The 26,160-nt window shown below is 37.5% G+C and overlaps 2 protein-coding genes across 12 annotated transcripts in view; one reads left to right on the top strand and one right to left on the bottom strand.

Annotated features, from left to right (window-relative positions):
* Nucleotides 1-14,597, bottom strand: part of DLG2 (discs large MAGUK scaffold protein 2) — a 1,904,207-nt gene extending 1,889,610 nt beyond the window's left edge. For 2 of the 7 annotated variants that reach the window (XM_028514356.2, XM_036030124.1), the window contains exon 1: nt 12,908-14,585. In XM_028514356.2, the coding sequence (XP_028370157.1) occupies nt 12,908-12,926 (19 nt within the window). In that variant the 5' untranslated portion in view covers nt 12,927-14,585. Of the gene's footprint in view, nt 1-12,907 lie in introns of all 7 variants that reach the window. The other 5 variants (XM_036030121.1, XM_036030125.1, XM_036030122.1 and 2 more) reach the window with 5 other exon arrangements.
* A 243-nt stretch (nt 14,598-14,840) lies between these two features.
* Nucleotides 14,841-23,769, top strand: TMEM126B (transmembrane protein 126B). 5 transcript variants are annotated; one of them, XM_028516351.2, is made up of 5 exons: nt 14,841-14,971; nt 17,549-17,670; nt 18,879-19,072; nt 20,362-20,473; nt 20,732-23,769. In XM_028516351.2, the coding sequence occupies exons 1-5, from the start codon at nt 14,891-14,893 to the stop codon at nt 20,913-20,915; spliced, it is 693 nt and encodes a 230-aa protein (XP_028372152.1). In that variant the 5' UTR covers nt 14,841-14,890; the 3' UTR covers nt 20,916-23,769. The 5 variants fall into 5 exon arrangements, with proteins under 5 accessions (XP_028372152.1, XP_035884622.1, XP_035884621.1 ...); XM_036028729.1 differs by having other exon boundaries at nt 14,861-14,936; XM_036028728.1 differs by lacking the exon at nt 14,841-14,971 and adding an exon at nt 14,983-15,148.
* The last annotated feature ends 2,391 nt before the right edge of the window (nt 23,770-26,160 follow it).

Below are 26,160 nucleotides of genomic sequence, written 5' to 3'. Positions count from 1 at the left end.
GATAAACTAAGCAAGTGTGTGTGTGTGTGTGTGTGTGTGTGTGTGTGTGTGTATCCTGTTGTCAAGTCAAAGATCCCTAGCCAAATGTTGACAGGTGACAAATTGAATAAAGTGGAAAGTTGAATAATTGTCCAAGTAAGTCAAGACTAATATTTTAATTGATGTTCAAATAACCTTGTGTACTTGCAGAATTTTTCACCTGAATTGCCAATATAATGGCTTCAGTTATCCTGTTTTCTTTATTAAAGGAAATCTTTCTTCATATAACTCCCCTACTGAAAGAATGAAACTAAATTTGGATTACCTGAAGGCAGGCGCAGGAGGAAATGGGAAGGAGAATCACTTCTTAAAACAAAAAATTTTTGCATGAAATATGAATCCAAAGGATAGAGTGTTACATAATTGAAATTGTAGGTAATCATGTGTCTGTTACTAAGGTTCAACTCTTTTGGAGTTTAAAAATAGAATTGCCAAAAGTTATAAATAATTTGGGATAGGTAATTTAAGTTTGAAAGAGCTAATGGCAATAGTGCTAAGAAATGAGTTTTTAGAAAGAAGGAAAGCATGACACAAAATTATTTGTCACAACTAAGAAAAAAAGAAGAATGACAGAATATATGTTAGGAAAACTAAAATTGAAATGTAGTAGAGGAAAGGATGAACTTAATACACAAATCTTGGAGAGCAGAGCATTTAGAATCATGAAATACTTTTTTAATCCTCACCTGAGGGCATTTTTTCATTGCCTTTAGAGAGAAGAAGGGAGAGAGAGAAACATAGACCCATTGCCACCTGTCTGCTCCCAGACTGGGGATGGAACCCACAACCTTCCTGTTACAGGACGACACACCAAGCACATGAGCCACACTGGCCAGAGCAATAATGAAATTCTTTACATAAACTTATGCAACACTTTGTACAGTTTAGACAGAATTTTTACATGCATTATCTTATCCAATTCTCACTACTGAGAAGTCATATTATACATGAAACTGAAAATCACAGTAGTTTGTCCAAGATCACAGAGCCACTAAACACCAGAGCTTCATCCTAAAGCTCTGATTCCTGTGTAGTGTTCCCTCTACAATACCACCCTAAATTCCCCAGAAAGAGTTGATTGTATTTCTATGAAAAAATAAAATAAAATGCGTATGACCAGTCAGACATAAATTGTATCAATGAATTTTAGAATTTAGGATTAAATGTGGAATCACTGATTTTCTCATGTGTTTAATATAAAAATTGTATTTACAACATAAATTTAAGTGATCCTACCTTAAAAAGTCTAGTAGAGAGAAATAATAAGTTCTTTCATTCATTAATGAAATATTTATTGAGTACCTTACTATGTTCTAGGTATCAGAAACTAGATAGTGAATAAGACAGACAATATTCTAACCTCTCAGAAATTTTTGTCTGAAAGTAAAGATAATTAAATAGGATATTTCAACAAAGTAAAAAATTGAAATAAATGCAGTAATGCTATGATGAGGTACCAGATGCCATGAGAGCAGGGAAATAAACTGATACCATACAAACCATGCTAGGTTTGGCCTTATACCTAAGGAGGAATAACAAGTGATGGAAGGTTTTTAGTTTTTATTATATTTTATTAATTATGCTGTTATAGTTTTCCTATTTTTTCCTCCTTTATCCTTCTCCACCCAGCACCCCCTACTCTCTCAGGCAATCCCTCCACCATGGTTCATGTCCACGGGTCATGTGTTCTTTGGCTACTCCATGCCCTATACATCCCCGTGGCTATTCTGTAACTACGTATTTGCTCTTCTTAATCCCCTCACCTCTTCACCCATTCCTCCACCCCCCTTTCTCACCTGGCAACCATCAAAACACTCTCCATGTCCAAGATGCTCTCTCTGTTCTTGTTTGCTTAGTTTGTTTTTTTAAATTTAATTGTTGATAGATATGTATTTATTGCCATTTTATTGTTCATAGTTATGTTCTTCTTGTTCTTAAATAAGTCCCTTTAACATTTCATACAATAATGGTTTGGTGATGATGAACTGCTTTTGTTTTTTTCTTGTGTAAATGATATCTATGCTGGGTAGAACAATTTTGGCAGTAGGTCCCTGCTTTTCATGACTTTGAATATTTCCTGCCAATCCCTTCTGGCCTACAAAGTTTCTTTTAAGAAATCAGCTGACAATCTTATGGGAACTCCTTTGTATGTAATTAACTTTTTTTTCTCTTGCTGCTTTTAAGATTCTCTCTTTATCCTTAACCTTTGTCATTTTAATTATGATGGGTCTTGGAGTGGGCCTCTTTGCATCCATCTTGTTTGGGACACTCTGTGCTTCCTGGACTTGCATGTCTATTTCCTACATCAAATTAGAGAAGTTTTCTTTCATTATTTTTTCAAATAGATTTCCAATTTCTTGTTTGTTTGTTTTTTTAGTGATGAAGTTAGTATGTGAAGAAGTGCATGTGTCAGTCTGTGAGCTGTGTTCTGGTGACAATTTCTTGTTCTTTCTCTTCTCCTTCTGGCACCCCTGTGATATGACTATTGGACCTCTTGAAGTTATTTCAGAGGCTCCTTACACTATCTTCATTTTTTTCAATTCTTTTTTCCTCTTGTTCTGATTGGTTGTTTTTTGCTTCCTTATCTTCCAAATCATTGATTTGATTCTCAGCTTTATCCACTGTACTGTTGTTTCCCTATAAACCGTTCTCTATTTCAAAGATTTTATTTACTTTTTTAGAGAGGGGAATGGGAGGAGAAAGCAAGCAAGAGAAGCATCAATGTGTGGTTGCCTCTTGTGTACCCCCTACAGGGGACCTGGCCTACAACCAAGGTATGTGTACCACACTGAAAACTAAACCCACTACCCTTGGTTTGCAGGCCAGCACTCAATCCACTGAGCTACACCAGCCAGGTCAATTGTTCTTTATTTCAATTAGTAAATCCTTCATGTCTAACTGGATCTTTTTAATGATGCTGAGGTCCTAAATAAGTTCCTTGAGCATCCTTTTAATCAGTGTTTTGAACTCTGCATCTGATAGATTGCTTACCTCCATTTCTTTCAGTTCTTTTTCTGGAGTTTTTATCTGTTCTTTCATTTGAGCCATGTTCCTTTGTTTCCTCATTTTGGCAACCTCCCTGTGTTTGTTTTTATGTATTAGGTAGAGTTGCTTTGACTCCACATCCTAGCAGCATGGCCTAATATAGTAGATGTCCTGTAGAATCCATTGGCACAGTCTCCCCTATCGTCCAAGCTAGGTACTCGAGGTGCACCCTTCAGGTGGGCTGAGTACACCATTCTCTTGTAGTTGAGCCTTTGTTACTGTTGGCAAGTCAATGGGAGTGATTTACCGAGACTAGTCAGCTGCAAGGATTGGTTGAACCACTGACCACAAACCTCCACCCTCTGAGGAAGATCAGCTGTGCAGGGGCAGGGTGGTGGTGCTCCCATGTGGTCTGTAGCAGTCCACTGAGTAAGCTGACCCTGGGGTTTCCTGGGTGGTGTAGGCCAAGTTCAGCCCCCACCTGTATTTTGCCCAGGGCCACCCTTTCTGAGCTATAAAGCTATCTGACATGGCTACTTGTTCTGGGCTTGGAGATTCTCAGGCAAAGCCAAGCTGTGAATCTAGGCTGGCTGCTGCTAATGCTGAGCCTGGGGCTCACTGAGGCCTGCTGTTGCTTGTTTGGGAGGATTTAGGAAGTTGTGAAGCTTGACCCAAGACCAGCCATTCACATGGAAAAGCAGCTTGGGTGGGCCTGTAAGTTTAGTATGGCAGAGTCTTTGGGGATCTCTCCAAGGTGGGTCAAACAGTATAGACTTGGGGGCAAGCCTCAGATATGGCCCCAGCTTGCCAGTTCTGTTGGGGGAGGGTTTAGAAAAGGGACAATGGCCTCCACTCTCCTTGACAGGCAGATACTTCAGTTTCTCCCCATGCAGTACTGATGCCTTTCAAGCTGCTCCTGGTGCTAGAGCTTGGAGGGAGGGAGTCTGAGTAGATGAGTCCATGTGTGGGATTCTTTAAAAGGAACCTCTTGGGGCTCCAGGAGTTTCTTCCACTGACTCAATCTCCGCTGGTTTTTGCAGCCAGAAGTTGTGGGATTCCTGGCACTGGACCCCTGGGCTGGGAGATCTGCTGTGGGGCTGGGACAACTCGCTCCCGAGACATCCTCCTAAATTTTTATACACCACACAGTGGTGTGGAACCAGCCCATTCTGGTCTGTGCTCCTCCTACCAGTCTAATTCTGCAGTTGTCAGACTTCCACTCAACTTGATTTCTGATGGCTCTGAGTGATGGTTGTTCTATATCTTAGCTGTAATTTTGATGTGGTTGTGCAAAGAGGTGAGCTATGTCCACCTATGCTGCCATCTTGACCAGAACAGCCACCATGGAAGATTTTTAACTGAACATAAGCATGACTATGCTTTAAGTGTATCACTTTACAATGTGATATATAGCAACTGAAACAAGTAATAGCAATTGTTTTTTCCCTATTACCATTTTAAGAGTATATATGCAAAATTGAACAGTCACAATTTTAATCATACTTATAAGACATTATGACTAGCAAATAAAAATATTTTATTAGTAAGTATATATGCTTCTTATTTTTGATGTTGTTGTTTTATAAATTAAGGATATTTGAAAATAATAAAGTGACAAATATAAATAGAAAATCTACTCTTGTACCAGGTCTTTAAAAAGAAGCTTTTTAGTATTAAAATTCATAGTTCAAAGTAATTCACCAAAGGTATCATTTTATTACCATTAAAATTAGCTAGCATCTATTGAACAATTCTAAGCAATCTGCGATAGATCACCTTATTCAATCTTTACAACAAACCTCATAAATACTATTATGTACATTATGCAAATGAGAAAACACACTGAGAGAAAAACTTGCCCAAGACTGCACAACCGGTAAGTGCTGGAACCAGGAATCAAACCCCGGTCTATCTGTCACCAAAGCCCATCCATACCTGTAAGTATTATGCCACACTGAAACTTTACTGGAAACGATCACAATGTTTCTTTTCTGTAATTGTCCTTCACAGTTATAATTTCCTCCCTTACTACCACCCCCCAAAACATTTTAATATACTTCAACATCTGTTCATCTGGATATTCCCCCTCTTGAAACAAACCAAAAAAAAAAAAAGACAATATAAAGTGGTGAGTTTATATTACTACTTTTCAGATAAGCCATGTTTTCAGAATTTCTATAGAGTTGTTGAAGAAAACAATAAGAAAAGTGCAAGGTTCAGTAGAAATAAATAATAAGGAAGAATATAGCAAATTACATTTTCAACTGAATGTTGAAATATACATTATTCTAGTGGTAACAAACTAGAAAAAGAAAAAAAAAACAGATAAAAACTTTGAATTTAAATTGTGGAGAAGTGCCTGGCCAAACTCAAAGCAGATCTAAAGATGGCCATCACTTTGAAAATATTGGATGGTTTATAAATTACTTTAGTATATTGAAATAGAAAAAATACCCATAAGAAATGTCATCATAATCTACCAAAAAAGCACAGGCTCTGTAAACAGATGTGTCCTTACCATATCTGTGCAGGCTTGTATGGCTCTGAACACAACTAACTTTCTCCTTGAACCAACTTTTTTCTAAATATTCTGATAATAAAGACTTGTGTAGCACTTTCCTATTTACAAAACAATTTTTACACGGACTACATGTTTTTATTTGATTGTCAGGTGACTCATTGGTATAATCAGTTTTAACTGACTATACTAATAATACTGCATTTGAAATTCAATCTATTGATTTTCTTTAGATAACATAGCCAGCTGATGGTAAGATTGGATTCCGTCCCCTGGGCTCTCCTCCATTGCACCATATGCCATTTACTTACTCAAAGAACAGCATAGTTATACAGCGAAAAGAGCATTGGATGAGCTTCTGGTCCTATCACTAACTAACTTTGCACACGTGAAGTTCATACATATTATCTTACTTGAAGTGGAAAATAAACAGCATCTATCATGAGAGAAAAAAAGCATATTAAGCTCTTTCAGAAAAGGAAACTGAAGTCCAGAAGGATCACGTGATTTTCACAAGGTCACCTGCTGGCATCATCATGAGAAGGCATGTAAACTTGATTTTACACGTGGGAGACTAGCACTTTGAGATATTAATTTTTTTCTCTCCATAAATTTTCCCATTTCCTTCTTCTCATTCAAGCAGGTAACTGGTTTCATACTTTATTGTCTCAGGGGATCTATGTACCAGGATAGAAAACAGAGTAATTTTTAACTTATTCTATTTTTGCTTTCCTGAAACCTAAGCCCTGAGAATAAAAGAAAAGTTTGTTACAGAGATAAAAGAGAGATTCTCAGATACATATATATATATATATATATATATAGAGAGAGAGAGAGAGAGAGAGAGAGAATATCTCCAGTCTAGAAAAAGATTTCCTCAGCTGAAGAAAAGAGAGAAGAGCCTTTGGATCCCAAGGCAGCAAGGATCTCTGCTCTGCTTCATGGCCCCAGTGTCTGCAAGGCAAGAAGACCCCAGAGAGGAACAGAAACAGAAATTCGGGGAGAGTGGGGGTGTGGGATCCATGTTTTAGAAGTAGCAAATCGCAGCCAGACCAGAAAGAACTGTTTAGACACAACAATTCATGTCTCAGAGGTGAGCCATGATTTACAGATTATCAGTGACTGGCATACACCCCCATTCCAGGAGGAACTCTACCATAACCCCAGGGAAGTAGGGAAAACCTCAACATAGAGTGAAGTTATTTCATCCACCACTCAGTGACTAAGGGTCAGAAATAAAGTTGAGCTATAGAAAATAGATGGATATTTCTTACATGCCTAAATTTATAGACTGAGAATCCATCTCCATGATTACATGATCTTTTCTCCTCTTCTAAAAGCCAGATCTTCTGACTATAGGTCTAGATGTTTGTGCCGCACTATCAGTGATTGATGATGATGATGACGATGACAATGATGATAGAGGTCATGGTGATACAGTTCAAGGGAAAGAAAATAAATAATCTGAAACAGTATCTTACCATTTTGCATACTGTCTGGTAACCTTCTACTGGTCTTTTGTGCCTCATCCTCATCTGAAATGTCATGTCTCCCAGAAAGAATTCCCTGACTCCCCTAGATGGGGCTGGGTGCTCCCCTGCTTCCATGACACACTGTGTTAACTTCAACCACACAACACTGAAATCATCTGTTTCCACATCTGTCCTCCTAATAAATGTTAACCACCAGAGGCAGAGACTGAGTATCATTTCCCACTGCAAATGTGGGAATATCATTTCCCACCACAGCCCTAATTGGTGTGGCTCAGTTGGTTGGGCAACATCCTGCAAAGTGAAAGGTCACAGGTTTGATTCCCAGTCAGGGCACATGCCTGGGTTGTGTGTTCAGGCTCCTGTCAGGATGCATACCAAAGGCAACCAATCAATGTTTCTCTCTCACATTGTTGTTTCTCACCCTCTCTTTCTTCCTCCCTTCCTCTCTCTCTAAAAATAAATTATACCTTTTTAAAAAATATACCTACCACAGTGCCTGGTACATAGCAGGCACTCAATACAACTTTGATGAGTGCATAAATGATTGAATAAATAAATGGAGTAAAGCTTTAAATACATACAGTTTTACCTTTCAAAAACACAAAGTTTATTACCTATAAGAAATTTTAAGCCCTGGCTGGTGTAGCTCAGTGGATTGAGCGCGGGCTGTGAACCAAAGTGTCACAGGTTTGATTCCCAGTCAGGCCACATACCTGGGTTGCAGGCCACGCCCCCCCAGCAACCGCACATTGATGTTTCTCTCTCTCTCTCTTTCTCCCTCCCTTCCCTCTCTAAAAATAAATAAATAAAATCTCTTTTAAAAAAAAGAAATTTTAAATAGAACAAAACCACAGGTTTATTCCAAGTCTTATCACACTTTCAATGATAAAGATGTCAGAGCTCTCCAAAATTACAGGCCCCCTACAGAGTCAGGGCCTCAGTGGCTAGCAAGATGGTAACATCAGAAGAGGACATAATATTACCCATAATCTTTGAAAGTGTCAATACAGTAATTCATTTTCACAGGATTTCTACTTTATAACATCATTCCTGTTGTTCTTAAATCCTAAAATAAATGGGGTCAGGAGAATTGTTTCATAATGGAGGTGCTTTGGCCATAATTCTTGAAATAGCTTTGAGAAACTTACTAAAAATTGAACTTATGCAGAAAGCTTACTACTTGGAATTCAGAATGACTGACTGGACAGAAGAGACTGGATAAAACTCATGATCCTTTGCTGACAAAGCAACCTACATTAAAAACACAGAGCCCTCGTGCCTGGACTGCTACAAACTCCTGAGCAGGAATTGTAGCTGGGGAATAGGACTTCCTCCCCCAGTAGGAAAAGATTTTATACATAACATCCTCATACTAAAAAATATTTTACTATCACTGACATGGTTAAACAGTAAATAATAAGAAATAAGAGTACATAAGGAGAGTATATAAATAAGAATAAAGAGTATTCTTGTAGTTTAGTGAATAAATTATCATATAATCAATTGTCAAAAGCATGAATGCCTTAATTCAATATTTTAAAACTCCAATATTTTGTGTATATCTTCTCACTGACTAGACTGTCCCACCCAAAGACGTAGCCGATAATAGGCCTACAGGAGGGATCAAATATTCTATCCCATAAAGCAGTTGGGCAGTTTCCCAAAAACCTAATAGTTCAAAACTTTTTAGTAGCAAGTCATTAGCATATCATTGCACACTTTCCCAAAATGTAATAACAATAAAATGAATTTAATTAACTGATCATTTTAGCACCATGCCTATTGTTTGCATAATATATGTCTAATCCATAGTTAAATACAAAAGCATTCTATTATTTCTTTCTCCAGATGCTCTCTCTTTATGCCTCCTGGACTGATGAACGTTTTCTAACATCATGAGTCTTGTGGATTTATGATTTGCAATAACCCTCTCAACCAAGGTCAAGATGCCCATTTGAAAGATTTTTAAATCTAAAATTTTTTTTAGTAAAAAGTATCTATTTCACTTTGACTTACAGAAATTGATAAAGTTTGAAAACTATCTTTTTTCTTCTCTCTGTGGAAAGATTCAGTATTTAACTCTAGTTTTATTAGCTGGAAAAAAATACTAGAGTTTTGTGAAATGGAAAAAGCATCTGGATATAAAACTGGTATAACAAACATGAAAGCTGAAACACAAATTGCAAAAGACGCAGTCAATAGATTCAGGTATATATTTTCCCCTTTACAGAATGTGGAAAAACTGTTTTTTTAAGAAGCTAAGAAAAGCTGGAGATGGAAAAAGGGCATACCCAGGAGGCAAATATAAAGTAGTAAAATACTACCAAAAAACATTAAGCCATCAAGTGCAGGAAACAGATAATGAATAAAGAAAACTTTAAATGAGGAAGGAGAGTTGTAAAGGGTCTGTTTCCCAGAGAGAGGAAGAAAAAAAAAAAAAAGAAAAACAGAAGTGACACTTTTATGAAGTACACAGTCAGCCAAAAGGAAAGCCTGTGAAGCCAGGAAACAGCCTCAGTTTCAAGGATGCCCATGAGATACATGGCAATATCATCTCTTTGAATTCTAATTACACAACATTCTTCACTTTCTTTTAAAAAAGCAATGTCATAATATATGAATTATGAAAATGATAGTATTTAACTTTCAGTAGTTGGTAAAAATAAGGTTATACATATGCCATTTATCAATTAGAACAGTTGTAAAAAAAGAATTCAAAGAAAATAAAATATCAGAGAAATGAAAAATATCAGATAGACTTTTTTACCAATTAAAAGAAGCTCAGAAAATAGTAGGACAGTATTTTTAAAACACAGAAAGGAAATGAGCATCAACCCCACAGTATCAAAAGCATTGATTTCTCTCCCATATTTAATAAAGAGAATAAAAACTGCTCAAAAAAACAAACTGCAATGTACTAAAAAATTCTGGTGAAGCATATTGTATCACTAAAACAGCAACTTTCCACTCAAAACACATGTAAGGATACCATGATCATTAACTTCTATTCCTTACATTTATCTATCATGAAAACAGATTCAACCAATTCAACAAGTCTCATTGAAATAGCACTTTACCATGACCCTGCATCATAACAGAGCCTGCTAATACAACTGACCTTGGATGGGCCCTGGACTTTCATACATTAAAATAGGTCTAAGATGTCCTAAAGATTCATTTGGGCACAAATCAAGTTATTACTGCAGAAAAGAGAATCCTGAATGTAAAGCAACTCTTGGAAGAAAAAAAATCTCTAATGGAGACATGAAAAGTTGATTAAACTGCGATCTATAAAAATGTTAAGAGACTGGGGTGGTAGACATAGAAGTAATGTCATAAAGCAACAAAGTAGTGACTATAGGGGTCTGAGGTCCAGCAGTCTCACCTTACCTAAGAGTCAAGAAGCTAAAGAACTTAAGACACATGGACATGAACTAAAGTGGGGGGCAAGGGGGGATGTGGGTGGGAGGGCGTGTGCAGGGTGGAGGGGAATGAAGGGGGGAAATGGGACAACTGTAATAGCATAATCAGTAAAATAAAATAAAATTTTTTGTTTTTAAATTAAAATAAAAAATTCTTTAAAAAAAAAGAAGATTCTCAACAACAACAAAAAAGAACAGCGCCTAAAAATGGACTAAGTGAGATACCATGCCCATTCCCACTTCCCACTGTGTTTGTACATCCCCAGAGAATCACCTCCCTACTTTTACAATAACATACAGAATAAACACCAAATGAGAATCCATCCCATGAAAGTTTCTTACTTGAATAAGAGTAGGTATTCAATAATGAATAAACACTTGGCTCAATGAACATGGTTATTGCTAAAATTACATTTATTTAGCTCCTCTATCATATCTACCAGGTGTAACAATGAAGAAAGAAAAAAGATTCAAGATGACAGGATACTAATCCCTGCAGAACAAATTTACGTTATACTTTAAAATATATGTTTACTCATATTTTAGAAATTGTACAAAAATAAGCTTAACCAATGAAAAATATAATGCACCTGTCATAATTTGTTTGGCTAGTTGTCTGTATAATTCAAAAATATAATAATATTAATAGTTTTAAAAGATTAAAAACAAGATAAATTCTTTTTCTAACTACATCAGTTCATAAAGTAATAAAATAATGCATATACTTTAGTATAACTCAAACATATACTGATTTGGGGAATTAGAACACAATTCCTTAAAATTTGACCCGTTACAATCAATCATTGTTAAAAGAAGGTGGGGAGGAGAGGAAAGAGAAAGAGGAAGGGAGAAAGGAAGGAAAGAAGAGGGAAAAATAAAAACTACATTATTTCTCATAAAGCATGATTCTCCATAATGTATCAGGAATTTTTGTAACTTCCTTTGAAGTTAGGAACTTTTAAGAGACTCAGTTCACCGGGTTTAGAAACCTTAAGATCCTCCTGCTTAGTTAACTTACACCTAGAGCATCAGTTGCCCTTCCTCCTCCCCATCGCTAGAGCTCTCTCTCCCCCCCTTCTCTCTTTCTCTCTCCCTCTCTTCTTCTGTCTCTCTCTCCCCCTGTTCTTCTCTTTGCCTTGCCACCTTCTATCTCTTATACATAATATGCTTAAGGTAGTCCAAAAGGGACAATGTCCTGAGAACAATAAATGGTAGAAAGAATAAATATACACTGTAAATTAAATAAGAACTGTGTCATTTATTGGCTACATTGCCAAAACCATTTTTGTTTCAGATAAGCCAGTTGTGTCAGATCTGGACAGGTGTGGCTCCAAAATCTCATAAACAGTTTACTTCTCACAGTGATATTATTGTGTAGCGTGGGAGAAGAAAACAATCTATCTTAAATGCCAGTGTACAAAGAGATATTTCTAGGTGTTCTAAAGGTTTTATATATCATTGTCCATCTCCACAGATACTGGTTAGATAAAGCATCTCACTGATTATGTTTTCTCAATGCACCTTCCAAAGCCACAGGTAGGATTAATCTTTGTGCAGAGACAGGTTGCACTTTAACCTTTCACTTGAGCTTTAGTTTCAGATTGTATCAACTCACACAACTTGTTAACATAGAGTTTCAAGGGTATTCATATAAATTTTCGTTCAAACCCCTTGAGAAAACTCGATAGTTAATATAATCTTCCATACTATTTAAAAAACAAAAACAAAAACAAAAAACAAAACTGGTTTCACTATGATCCTTAGCAACAAAGTTAACATGTAGTACAGCCAGACTAAAGTGAATCCCCAGGGTCTGAGCTATGATAAACTCAGGGTAAGGGGTGGGAACTCAGGTATCTGCTTCATCTGGGGAACTTGCCAATCATGTTCTTAGCTAAGACATACATCTGGAAAAGCACGGTTACCAAAGTGGTGCTTTATCACAAAAGTGAAGATTTACACTAGACTAAACCCAAATACGAAACTATTTTTAAATGAAAAGATAAATAATGAATCTATTATTTTGTTCTGTGCAAACAACTTGCTATCTTTTACAATGTGTACTTCACTTGATAAATATTAAACCCATAAGGAACAACTCAACTATACACGTTTTTTTAAAGATTGTTTAAAAATTCACCTTTAACAAGATAAAGAAAATCTCAAATCAGTGATTTGGTATCAGTGATATGGTATCAGTGATACCATATCTATGCTAATTAGACCACCTGATTTATGAAATCACCAATGTCTACAATTAAATACTATAGTCCTATTTCATTTCACTTTAGCAAAGTAATATTACTGAATGATGTGCCGCAGAAAAGACATTATAATAAATATTTCCCCAAACCCAAGCACAATTTTACTCTCAAATGGAATACAATTTAAATTACAAATACCAGAACCAAGAAAAGGGAGAAACATATATACGAAGCTTCATAGCCCACCTTTCTTCTTGACTGGCATTCTTCGTTGTTTCCACTGCCACAGGATTCAAGATCTCTCTCTTTTCAGGTCTCAACTTGATCCAACTGGATTGAGGCCAAGAGCCAGGTAACTGTTACAAACCACTTCACCTATTTAGTTTTGAAATCCAGGCTGTCTTCTCTTTCTGATAAAGAAAAAATAATGTGTCTTTCCACAGTTAAACTTTTGACACTGCCCACAGAGTTTACAGAAATGTAACTTTTGAGTTTTTCAATTTTTTATAAAATATTTATTTTCTTTAGGAGCTGAGAAAATTATTGTAAGCGTAGAAAACGTTATTAAAATTCCTCTTCAGGCAGCAACAATTTTGGAGTTCAATGACTAACTCAGTTAAGGCACAAACCAAATTTACAAAGCTGTTTCATTACTCAATGCATGATCAAATTCAAAGATGAACTGCTTGATGATAAAGATTCTCAATTCTTTAGAGAAAAATTGAAACACCACCCCTGGCGCTCCCCAAAAAATACTTTTGAAAATTTATTGGACTCTGGTCTTTAAAAAGGTGGGTGAGTTTAAACAGTTTCCCGGAGCAGAACACAGACTGAAAGGCCCCTTTCTATTTACTGGACCAGAAGTTCCAGATCTCACCCCTCAGTAAGACAGGATCCAGCTTGCTGTCACTTTCATTTTTTTCTTCTGTGCTCTCCAAGCCCCTCAGGCTTGATCCTTAATGCCCCCTCTGATTCTGATCCTCCCATGTATTAACCGAGAGGATTGAAAAGAAGGAAAGCAATCCCTTGGCATGGAGACATTAAAGTGACAGTGCTACTCAATGGGCACTTGATGCAGGATGAGTTGGCGAAGCAGATTTCTTCACACTGGAGTCATTCATATCATGCCATTTCTTCGCATCCAAGCAGCTGCCTATCCAGCAAGGAAAAACACTGAGACTATTCCAGAGAAGTCAAACCTTCCCGCAAAGGTGTTTTCTGAGACGCTGTAGTAGTATTAGGCATGTGAGCACAAGCTGGCAAGCGGTTGGCGATTTCCTAAATGAGAGAGTTCGGCCGCTTGGCTTCTACATCCACCCTTTCCCTCAATCTCTCTCCAAACTACCCACCTTCCTTTTGCAGAAAAGACAGGAAATCTCTGCTACTACCGCTGGCTACCCCTGCCCACACCCCGTTCTCATATAGAAGAGCACAGAATGTCCTGCACCCTCCACGCGATGAAGTGTTTCTTCAGGCAGTAGAAACAGCAGCACTAGAAATTATATAACTCTCGAATTTGGCTTCTCTAAGACATGGAGACTGGAGGGTCGGGGGTTGCTGGTCTGGGAGATACTGCTGGGCACGAAATGTGCACAAAAGGGCGCCAGGCCTCCTCGCTGCGCCCCACACCCCGAAACACTAAGGGGGGGGGGGGTCTTTTCGCCAAGTGGGAAGCAAATTTCTCTCCGGCCCCTTTCCAGGCGGAGTGAATGCACGGAATATGAGGGCACTGAATATTGGGGAGAGGAGTCAGACGGCTGAGAGGGGAAGAGGCCGGTTGGGGGTCAGGAGAAAGGTCCCCGAGAAGCCAGAGCTTTAATACACGTGCCAGGCAAGAGGGGCGAGCTCCCCAAGGCGTGAAAGGGGTAGGGAGTTCGGCCGCAGCTATCACAGGTGCCCTGGAGAGAGGAGAGCGCCTAACCACATCCCCGCGTTCGGAACGCCCCACGTTCCCTTCGGGATGGGAGAGGGAGCTTGGTTAACAAATAGCAGGGTGAGGGAATGCAGGGCTAGCAGGAGGGGCGGGCCTATGGGCGCCTGGACCTCCTTGAAGCCAATGAACGGACGTAATTTCAGGACGCCGTGCCCAATTACAGCCAGGATGGAGGGCGCGGCTTTTGACTGGGTAGGGGTGGGCCGGGACTGCAGGAGAGAGGCGTGAGCCGGCCACAGCGCCCACCTCGGGCGTTCTGGGTCCCCGCCCACGTGCTAGTCACGTGAGCCCCCAAGATGGCGGCGCTCCGGCGCGAGGTTGGGGCTGACCCGGGAGATGAAGGTGCGGTGCCAGTGGGAGCTGGAGAAGCGCCCGAGGTAGGCAGAAATCCGGGGTGGTTTGCACAGTGATTTCTGCAGCCTTACTGTGTTGGCGGACTCTTCTGAAATGATGCAAGTAAAAGGAATTTGAAAACCTAAAGAGAACAGCTCCGAAGTCCATGGGTCGCTCAATCAGTGAAGTCCCCAGATGCTATGGGAAGGGACGGAGAGAAAGTCTTGGTTGCTTGCCGCTTGTGTTGTTGCCTCAGGGCCTTTGCACTGACCTTACCTTCAATTTGAAATACCTCCCTGTACCTTTTCCCACCCCAGTCCCCGCCAAATTCTCTTCTTTCAGGTATTCGTTAAAGTGTCACTTCTTCCAGGAAACCTTCCCACTCTTCCCCTAGCTAGGTTAAGTTTGGCTTTTCTTATGTTTTTTTGTTTGTTTTTTATGTTTTGTTTTTATGGCACACGCTTTATGCGTTCAAATTTCCTGCCTTTTTTTTCCTGATCTCTGGCTGAGTTGTGGATTCCTGAGGACATGACTACCTCTTGACGAATGTCAAATGATGAATGAACGTGGTATAAAATGAGAGGTTCGGGTAAAACAGTACACATAAAAGCACTGCAAAACAGTAAGATACTTGGCAAGATATAACCCTACATAAATTCACTCTTTCCGGTATATTGAGTGGCCTTGGACTAATCTTTAGATACAATGTTGGTTACAGCAAATTTTTTACATTTCAGTACTTGTTAAAAGTCTATCAGAAAGTTACCCATCTATTTCTCTGCTTTAATACCACTGCCTTCCACAGGAATAGGCACTCTAATATTTGCTGTACTGTTTGAATATTTTAGGATCATAACCCTGGGTTTCTTTGTTGCCCATATACTAAGACTGTAGAAGTCAATGCCTGAAAGTTTTCTTTGTGGGGTTAGTAAGGAACTTCAGTGGGTGACAGCAAAATGTAAGTTTACCCAAGGCTCCTGGTTACCATGTTACTGACATCAGCCTTCATAGAACATTAGATTATAGAACCTCCCTCAGATACTACAGTCTCCTCCATTTTCCATTTAGATGTCGAGAGAGGAAAAAGATTAAATCTAGTGTCTGAGGAATTGTAATTTATAATTTTTTCCCTGTGCTCCCCAGATATTCTAAAGAAAAACATAGAACTACTTTGAGTACATTTTATAACACTACAGGGAAAGAAATTGGCCCATTATTATTGTGTAATACTATAAAAGAGTTTAGAGGATCCCATCTTCAGGGATTAATTCACCTTTTCTTAGGGTTAGGATTGCTACATATCGCTTATTCAGCAAATGAATGTTACAGTGATGTTTAACATGTGTCTACTGACTGCCAGCCTCAGAAGAATCACTGGTGCTAAAATGCAGGTTTTTAGGCTTTGCTCCTGTTGAATCCATATATTTTAGGAGGGAGCTGGAGAGACTGCTTTTCAAATAAACTACCTGTGTGATTCTTGTGCACAGTACATAATTGAGAATCACTAATTAATTATCTTCTGTGTTCATTATGCTTAATCCACTCTAATTCTGTTGCCCGGGACTCCTGAAATATGAGATTCAGTCTATGCCCTTGACTAAATTTAATGTCGTTAAAGTGGAGATTGGTGTAAATTGTGAAGGGCCATAGATTTTTTAAAATCTGTTCGTTGGCTAATCTGGAATCTCGTCATGCTAATGTGGCAAAAGATTTAACATTTTTTTTGTTTAAGAATTTTCATGTATATCGGAGAGTCTTTCCCAGAGCACAACATTCAGAAAAGAAGCTGAGGATCTGGCTTTTTTTGTTGTTGTTTTTTGTTTTGCCACGGGTTGTATTAAGATGCTACAGGCCAATCATCATGATCTCTTTTCATTAAAAGCCATTTATTCATTCTTCACACTTAGGACACAGGACCTGTCCAACCCTAGAGCCCAGTGCTGTGGGTCCTGGCTCACTGGTAATCTGCACAGCAATTCCCAGTAAAGGCCCTGTTTTCACCCCTAGGGAGCTGGATATGTAACATAAAATCCGTAGCCATCCATGATCCACTGTCTCTTCTTAGCCTGGAACAGTGTCCCTCTTTCTGATGTCCTCTTTCACTATTGTCCAAGGCAATCCCTGCTCTCTGCTGCCTCTCCAGGAAACAGCATTATCACCAAAATGAGCTCAGGCTTTCATGAGACAGGAGAGAGAGAGTGGTTAACAAGTGGCAACTGTTTTCTTCCAGCTCTGAAAGCAAGGAGCACTGCAAAGGGCCTGGCTACATTTAGGGAAAACTATAAGGAAAACAAAAGTATTTCAGTAAGTTACCCTTCTACACTAAGACCTAGGGTAACTGAACCTTTCTGAACCTTATTTTTCTCATCTGTAAAAATGTAGATGATGATTATCCTACCAATTTTTCAAAATTATCATGTGAATCAAAAAGCCATTGTCTAGCATTTAGTAAGAGCTCACTAGTAAGAGCTCACTAAAAGTTGATTGGATCATTAAAAAGTATGTAAAAGCAGATGACAACACCTGACACATTACTAGGGTCTAAATGATTTTTAATCTGAATCTGTAGAATTTATAAGATTTCATTAGCTATTATGGTTCTTGAATTTTGTGTTTTTCAGGACATCAAGATGGCAACATACACACATGATCAACACAGTCTTTCTCTAGGACATGCAAACCTCAGAAGATCAATGGTCATAGAAATCATAGAAAAAAAAATTGAGTATCTCAGAAAAGAAAAGTAAGAGACACACCCGGACTGAAAATCATTGAACTTTATTTACATATCTTCTGTATTACCAGAAGATAATGTTTCTGAATATCTGAGATCCTATTAACTTCATTGAGTTGGTTGTGAAGAAAACTTATTTTTTTTTTACTTTGTTGTTCAAGCACAGTTTTCTGTCTTTTACTCCCATACCAGCCCACCTGCCCCCCCAAGAAAACTTTTTTTTTTAAACTGGAGAGGGGGGCTGTATTGGGAGTAAAAGGGAGAAAACTGTATTTGAACAATGATTAAAATAAAATTTTAAAAAACTGGAGAGAAGCATGGACAGGTGAAAATAGTGGTTTGTTGGAATATTAGGACTGTGATAATTTTTCTTTAAAAATGTCCAGTATTATTGAAATGTTATTAGTGCAATAAATATTTTTAAATTAAAAGTAATTAGGAAAATACAATGGGGGGCATGTGTTTAATTACTGATTAAATACTGATCAATTATAATTACTGATCAATTGTAATTAAATTCAGTTTAGATATGATTACCTTAGCAACAGTGCTGAGTTCAACAAACAGGAATACAGATTCCATGGTATACATGTAGTTTCACATTACCATTTTGACTTTTAGATTATTAGAGCTCAAAAATTAAAGATGTTGCCTTAAACCTGACATATTTCTGGATGTAGGTATGAGTCAGAATAAGTAAATCTAGATCTAGCAAATTTCTTTGGATGAAGTTTTGGAAATCCTCGACAAATTATTTTAAATGTATCTGTACTAATTAAGAAACAGTTATTTTCCAGAAGGCCTAACCAAATGTAAATAGCTTTTTTCAAATGACCTTAAGCAAATTCTTTTAGTAGCAAGAGCAGTCTTAGGTTTTAGATAGCTCGTAAAATTTGGCTATGTAGGAACATATTCATACTTATTTTGGCCAAAATTTATTTTCTCTTTAAAAGAGCTCCATTTTAGAATCACTTGAAATAGTCTCAGAAAGAGAATTATATCCTCTGATTAGAATGCAAGTTCCATGAAAAATGGGTTTGGTTTGGGTTTTTTGCTTTAGTCACTGTCCTATGCATAGCATGTAGAAAATATTTTTACATAGTAAGTGCTCAAGAAATATTTGATGTTGAGAAAATATGTAGTAATGGATGACTACCTAGGAAGGTATATCCATTAGGAAACTATTATGTCGAACTTAATTATTATTTTTCCATTAGAACTTTAAATATATACGGAACAATGATGATTGGAACAACAGCTAGTTTCTCTGGATTGCTGGCAAACTTCATTTTCAGACACTGCTTCAGGGTTAACCATGATGCTTTGAAGACATATGTATCATTGAGTATACTTCCATTTTTGTCTACTGTAGTTGCTTATAAGTTCCTTGTCACGGATGCTTTGTATTCAGGTAAATTTAAATTCATTAAAGTATAATATGTTTATGTCTAAGTAAAATTATTCATTAACATATACTGTTGCTACTGCTGATAATAATCCCTTACATTTGTGTATTGTTTTACCACTTACAAAGTACCTTCACCTATACTATTCTACTTTATCCCCACAACAGTTGAGTAGTATTGCCTTTTTTACAGATAAGCAATGAAAAACAGATGTGTTCATATCTAAGAAGCCACATAATATACTGAGGAAAAAAGCAGGCTTTGACCCTGGCTGGTATGGCTCAGTGTATTGAATGCTGTCCTATGAAACAAAGGGTCACCAGTTCGATTCCCAGTCAGGGCACATGCCTAGGTTGCAAGCTAGATACCCAGTAGTGGGTGTGTTGAACAGACAACCACACATTGATATTTCTCTCCTTTTCTTTTTCCTTTCTTCCCCTCCCTCTAAAAATAAATAAATAAAATCTTTTTTTAAAAAAAAGCAAAAAGCAGGCTTCGGTATACTACACACATGATTTCAGATCCTACCTCCTACCATTTAAGTTTTGTGACATTGGGCAAGTCATTTAACCTGAGGCTCAATTGTATTATCATTAGTACTAATAGTGCTTACCTCATAGGACTGTGAGAATTAAGATAGTATGTGTTAAATGCCTGACATAGTATCTGGCATATTATGGGTTCTAATGTTATTTTCTGCCTCTTCCCCTTACCTTAAGTTTCATAGCTAGTAGTTGTTGGAACCTCTGACCCCTGTTCATCAGGTCCCTGCTTACATATCCCTTCCTCAGGGAAACCTCTGATTACCCCAGAGTTTCTTTCTAGAAGCAGTCTCTATTCTTACCTTCAAAGCATTGTGAACAGTTACAATTATTTATTTAAATATTCATCTAATGTCTTTCTTTTCTGGTAGACTAGCCCGAGGGTTAGGTATTGGGTCTATTTTACGCAACACTATTCCTAGCATCTAGTACATGCATGACATAGGCAATAAAAATGTGTTAACCTAGTATCCAGCTATCTGGTCTGCTAGTTTAATATTCTTTATTATAAAGTTGCTTCTGCAGCAACCACATATGTAAGAGATAATTTGCCTTATGTAAAGTATAATAAAAGCATTTTTAAGATGTGGTACATGTAGTCTGTTATATACCATAGACTGAATTTCTAATATTCTTTCTACTCCTTCGCTATGGTTGAGGACAGTGCAGATAACTACTCTTTGAGGGCACAAGTCTTTCTTAATGTATACCCTGAGTTTGAAAGGGATACCAAATTTACTTTTGTTTTCTAGGTAATATAAGTCAGGAAAGCTGTGCTCTGAGAAGTTCACTGGTTAGCATAGCATGTGGTGTTTTGTATCCCACTGCTTTGGCTTTTTCTAAAAATGGACGTCTGGCAGTAAAGTAAGTCTGTCTGTGTTCCTTCTCTGCTTTCTGTGTGTTCCTTCCTTTAAAAAAAATTAGTAAACTCTCCTTATCCTTTAGCTTCCAGGGACACTTTAAATCAAAATATAGTAGTCTGGTATTTCAAATAGCTAACTTTTAACCTTCTTGCTAGCTATATGAAAGACCTTGAATAGAAGTGATGAGTTGAGTAGAAATCAAAAAATTTTTTATAGAATATGCGTCCAAGAAGAGTATTTAACTCTTTTTTCTTTTTAGGTATCATACTGTTCCACTGCCACCAAGGGGAAGAGTTTTACTTTATTGGGTGATGCTTTGTCAAAAAGAGATAAAAGGAATGGTAATTCCTCTAGCCTTTCAGGCGTCCTTGGGAATATATAATGGTATACAACATTATGCAATATTTGAAAGTACGTTAGAGAAAACTGTACATGAAGATTGACCAAAGAATGAATGGATTTTTATGGTGAGGACTCAGGTATTGCTGAAAGAGTTCGAAGTAACTCTGGACAAATTATTTCTGTTCTTTTTGCCTAGTATATACAGGTTCTCAGTAAATATTCAGTAGTTCAATAAATAAATGTAAGTTTTGTCTTTCTTCCTCGGTGTATGTGGAAATAGGTTTGAGGTCTCAAGTTCTGATCTATACATTAATATACCCATTCATTCATGTGCTCCTGCTGCAGCTTAGGCACTGCATCATATGTAATAAAAAATAGTCCTCTCCAGAAGGAACTCATAATTAGAAGAGAAATTAAAAATGGAACACATAGCATGAGCAGGTTTGAGAGCTATACACATAATTCTGTGGAAACACTGAGGATGTGACCATTAACTACTTGGGCAGAAGGGAAAGCTATAGGGACAAAGTGACATTTGACTTAAATTTTACAGAGTTCATAAGAAAGTTGGAAGTTCATAAGAAAGCAAAATACAGAAATAGCTTACAGCCCATTCCTCTAACCTCTAATTCAATATATATACTAACTTACTGTTAACAAATTATTTTCACTATGCTGTTTAAAGAACATATATTGAGTGCCTGTTTGCTATGCATTCACATAGGCACCAGAGGTACAAAGATTCAGTCCCTGCCCTTAACAAGTTTAAAGTCTAAAGAAAAACATCACAGCTGCTTCTTTATATCTGCTAGAGCATTTATCTTATTTCAGGAATGAACACTGTCTGATGAAAAGAATAAAACAGAATGGAATCCCACATCTCTTTCTCCTTGTTTTAACCATTTAGTGAGATTAAATATTTGGTCATCTGAGGCCCCAAGCAACCCAAAGAAGAAATGGAAGTCTTGATAAGGTACTTACGGCATCATATACAACTAACTGAAACACATGCATTTTTTTGCTAATGAAAAAAAAGGCTGGTTAGTCATCCAGCTTTGTATTCTCAGAATAATTTGTGATACTTGAAACTCTTAAGGAAAGGGAGAGGCAGGGGGTGGGTGGTTATGGAGGGGCAGGGGGGGATCAAGACAAATAGGAAGTTAAACCAATGATACTCATACTTCAAATCTTAAAAAATCAGTATGAGTGCATAAATACTTCCCTATTGAGATATTCAAATGATCCAGAAGTATACATGCAGGGTGGGGCAAAAGCAGGTTCACAGTTGTGAATATGGGAAACACAGAGAATACTTGTATTATTATTTATTGATTATCCTATTATTTTCCATGTGAACAACTGTGAACCTACTTTTGCCTCACCCTGTGTATATATCTGGTAAGTAGAACAAGACTTGAAAAGTCCTCCTCTCCCACTGTCCTATTTCTACTCCATGCTCCAGAGGTAGCTACTCTCAAGATAGCATGCCTCTTTCCTTGCAGTATTCCTTTGTAATTTACATATTTTAAAATAAATTGTATTATCCATATGTACTATGCTGAAATTCACTTGACTATATGTCTTAGAGATCTTTTCAGCTCATCACATCTAGGTCCAACACATTCTTTTTAGTGGTAGTACATTCTTGATCACTCTAGTATTTACATAGGTGATCCTTCCAACACCCTGGTCTGTTTACCCTTATTACCACTTATTCCCATGGTCATACTTTAGACCCACCCGTCTGATATTATAGTAGCATTCGAAATGTGTTATGAGTGTAAACTACACATTAAGTTTTGGAGATTTACTGTGTAAAAGAGAATGTAAAAATCATGAATAATTAATCTACTGATTAGTTGTTGAAACATTAATCTTAGTTATTTATATTGGACTAAATAAAACACATTACCGGTAAATTAATTTTACTTCTTTTTTTAATGTGTCTAGTAGGAAATTTAAAATTATGTAACTCACATTATATTTTTATTTGTACTATGTTGCCCTAGACCTTGTCATTATCAATAAATCCAGATGCTCCACATTCTCAGTTTTAAAATCTGACTTTATTACTGTATCCTGTCCTTCAAGTTCATCTCACTCTCATATCACAACTCCAGCATTACATTAACCTCAACAGAACCTATAATCCATCGATCCCACTACCTTTTCACTGCCCCCCACACCCTCACATTGTTACTGCCCTTCTCCAACTTCAGCCACATCAGTCTTTTTTAAAGTTTTCCAGTCTTGAAATGAAAAAATGAATCTAGCTAGACTTGACTTTTAAATAAGGATAATGGCCTCTTCCTTTGTGGATTTTCTGTTCATGTCTTTGGACCATTTGATCTGTAGAAGCTCTATAAATCTCGTATTAAGCTCCAAAAATTGCTTTATTTTTTCATATGCTTAGGTAGTACTCTGGGAAATACAGCAAGGTTGACTTACATATAGCTCCCCTGCCATAAGAAAGCTGAAGAGATTTGTACCTCATTCCGTGATTTCAGTTTGCCTTTTCTACAATAGAAAAACCTGGGAGTTCTTTGCAAAGTGACTTTAATAGATCTGAAAGGGGAAATTAGGGAAACCTTGATCTGAGTCTGAACCCAAAGACAAAAATAAATGTGAACCAGAGTGAAGAAAAGTAGCGAGGTACTAGAGGCAAGATAGTTCAGAGGTGTCAAGTACAGCCTGGAGCTCCACTATCAATGTTCAAATCGGGGCTTCACTAATCACCAACAGGATGACTTAACAAGTTATTTCACCTCTCTGCACCTCAGTTCCCTCATCTGTAAAATGAAGAATAAAGACTGTATTAAGTCAGGATTAGTTAATATATGTAAATCAAACAAGAAGTCTGTATGTGTTGCTACCCTTATTATTTGTACTACATACACAGTCCTTTCCCTAGCTTGTAGTTGAGTTTAGCATTTTTCCAGGAAAGATTATAAAGAAGCACAACAAAATTCAAAAGATACTTCATTCGACTAAATATGTATTCATTTATTCAGCTGATACTAACTCAAGACCTAGTGTATGAAAGATATCGTATACCGCACATTTGGCAAGTTACATAACCTTTTTGACTCTTTCCTATGGCAAAAGACTAATAAGTGCTTTGCAGTGAAGTTATAAAAGATTTATTGAGCACTTCCAGGCATATAGGAGGTGCTCAGTACATGTCTACATGTACATGTTTACATTCCCTAATGGGTATGTAACAATGACTAAGATGTTGTCCCTACTAAAAGAACTTCCTTTCTCTTTTGCCTTTTTTCCTCCTCTTCCTCCAACTGCCTTAACCATGTGATTTCCCCCCAGCTTTTGTACTGTATTGCATTGCACTGCATAGATAGCAATGTATTGTATTGTATTGTACCATATTGATTTTCTCCCTGCTTTTGTACTATTGTGTTCTCTTGTATAAACTATTCAGTCGGTGAATTTCCAAGTTTAAGCAGTAATATAATCAAGAAACAGTAGTCTACAGATACGGCTGAATTTAATAGAATTTGTTCACTCACCTTCCTAAAGCTCATTAAAAAAAAATTCTTCCAAAAATACATAACCCTCTACCTTCATCATTCTATCCCTACAAAGACAGTCACAGTAACATTAATAAACACTAATTGAATCTTCAGTAATATAGTTAATCCCTCTAAAGTCACCTCATAATTAGGCATAGCAAAAGAAAAGATTGGTGAACTTGAAGAAACAGCACTATAAACTTCAAAATAAAACTGATAAAAAAATAACAGTATTAGCAAGTAACCTTACATACTTCTATATCTGTAAGTGAAAGCATCTAAGGAGGAATGAGCAGAAAAATTTTTTGAAATATTAATGGCTGAAATTTTTCCAAACGTGACAAAAACTACAAAACCACAGATGCAAGGACTCCTAGTCCAAGGTGGCGACATAGGATGCTCCTAAACTCACCACCCAAAGACACACTGAATCTACAGCTACATAGAGAGCAATACCCTCTGAAAGAAATACAGAAACTAGCTGAGTGACACCTACAGATCAGGCGAATGAGAAAATACACCAAATGGCTAAGGAAAGAATGGAAACAGCTCTGACCATAAACCCCACCTCAACACAGCAACATACAATCAGGAGGGAATTCAAAAATCTCAGCTTCTCCCTGAGAAGGGAAATGTTTAGACCCAACCACCTGGTGCCCCAACATTTAAAACTTCTACCTGAAAGAAGGGCGTCCAAAACACCTCACTCTGAAAGCCAATAGGATTGCTGTCTGTGAGACCCACAAGGCTACAACAAACAAAAAAGCAGTTGTTAACTGGTAGAAATATTCACTGCAGCTATCTCCCCACTGCAGAGGGTGCAGACAAAAAAATACTCATCTCCAAGTTTTCCCTGAATGAGGTCTATTTGCACACTTTTAAAAAAATGCTGCCTGAGGGTCAGAATTCCAATTCAACACTTCTAGGAGCCAAATGCAATTCTTCCTGGAGACTAGGGAATCGGCAGACACCTCCCTACCTTCTCCTCAAGCCGCCCCAAATCAACACTGTCTCCCAGGAAGGAGTTAATATACACACCTGTACAAGTGCTTCTGTGCTGCTACCCAAGGGGAAGGTCCCCAGATCTGGCTCTGATAACCAATGAGCTTCCATTCACTAGTCCCACAAAACTATAGCAAACAAAGAAGCAGTTCTTAAACCAGCTATATCTTTAGGGCAGGAAGAAACGCTCATCTCCCCAGTCTCTAAAGGTGTCTATTTGCATATTTGAAAAGATACTGCCTGGTCAGGTTTCTGATACAGCAGGCATCTAGGGGCTAACTGCAGTCTTCCCTAGAGACCAAGAGACCAGGGAACTCTGCAGACACCCCTCATCTTGTCCCTCCAGCCTGCTCCAAGTTAGTGTCTCCCTGGAAAGACTTTTTAGTTTGATGTACTCCCACTTACTTATTTTTGCTTTTGTTGCCTTGCTTTGTGTGGCATAACTAAAAAGTCATTGCCAAGACCAATGTCAAGGAAACAATGCACTCTTAAACAACCAATAGGTCAAAAAATCATAAGGGAATTTAGAAAATATCTGGACACAAAATTAAAATGCCAACATCAAAACTCATGGGTGCAGTGAAAACAGTAATAAGAGGGAAGTTTATAGTGGTAAACATATTAAAAAAGATCTCAAATCAAAAACCTAAACCTACACCTCACAGAACTGGAAAAAGAAGAACAGACTGAACCATAAGTTAGCAGGCAGAAAAACATAATAAAGATTACAGTAGAAATAACTGAAATAGAGAATAGAAAAAATCACTGGAACCTTTATCTAGTTTTTGTTTTAACAGATTTACAAAATTGACAAACC

This window comes from Phyllostomus discolor, chromosome 6, assembly GCF_004126475.2.
Source record: "Phyllostomus discolor isolate MPI-MPIP mPhyDis1 chromosome 6, mPhyDis1.pri.v3, whole genome shotgun sequence".
NCBI classification, from domain to species: Eukaryota; Metazoa; Chordata; class Mammalia; order Chiroptera; family Phyllostomidae; genus Phyllostomus; species Phyllostomus discolor.
The sequence above is the reverse complement of the archived record's forward strand: the minus strand, read 5'-3'. Positions and strand labels throughout refer to the sequence as shown.

Bases quoted from the DNA above. Each gene is read 5' to 3' on its own strand.
- TMEM126B (XM_036028727.1), top strand. From the start codon at position 16,971: ATGATCCACTGTCTCTTCTTAGCCTGGAACAGTGTCCCTCTTTCTGAT. The intron at 17,671-18,878 runs GTAAGAGACACA...TTTTTCCATTAG, and splicing joins GAGTATCTCAGAAAAGAAAA to AACTTTAAATATATACGGAA. The intron at 19,073-20,361 runs GTAAATTTAAAT...TTTGTTTTCTAG, and splicing joins CACGGATGCTTTGTATTCAG to GTAATATAAGTCAGGAAAGC.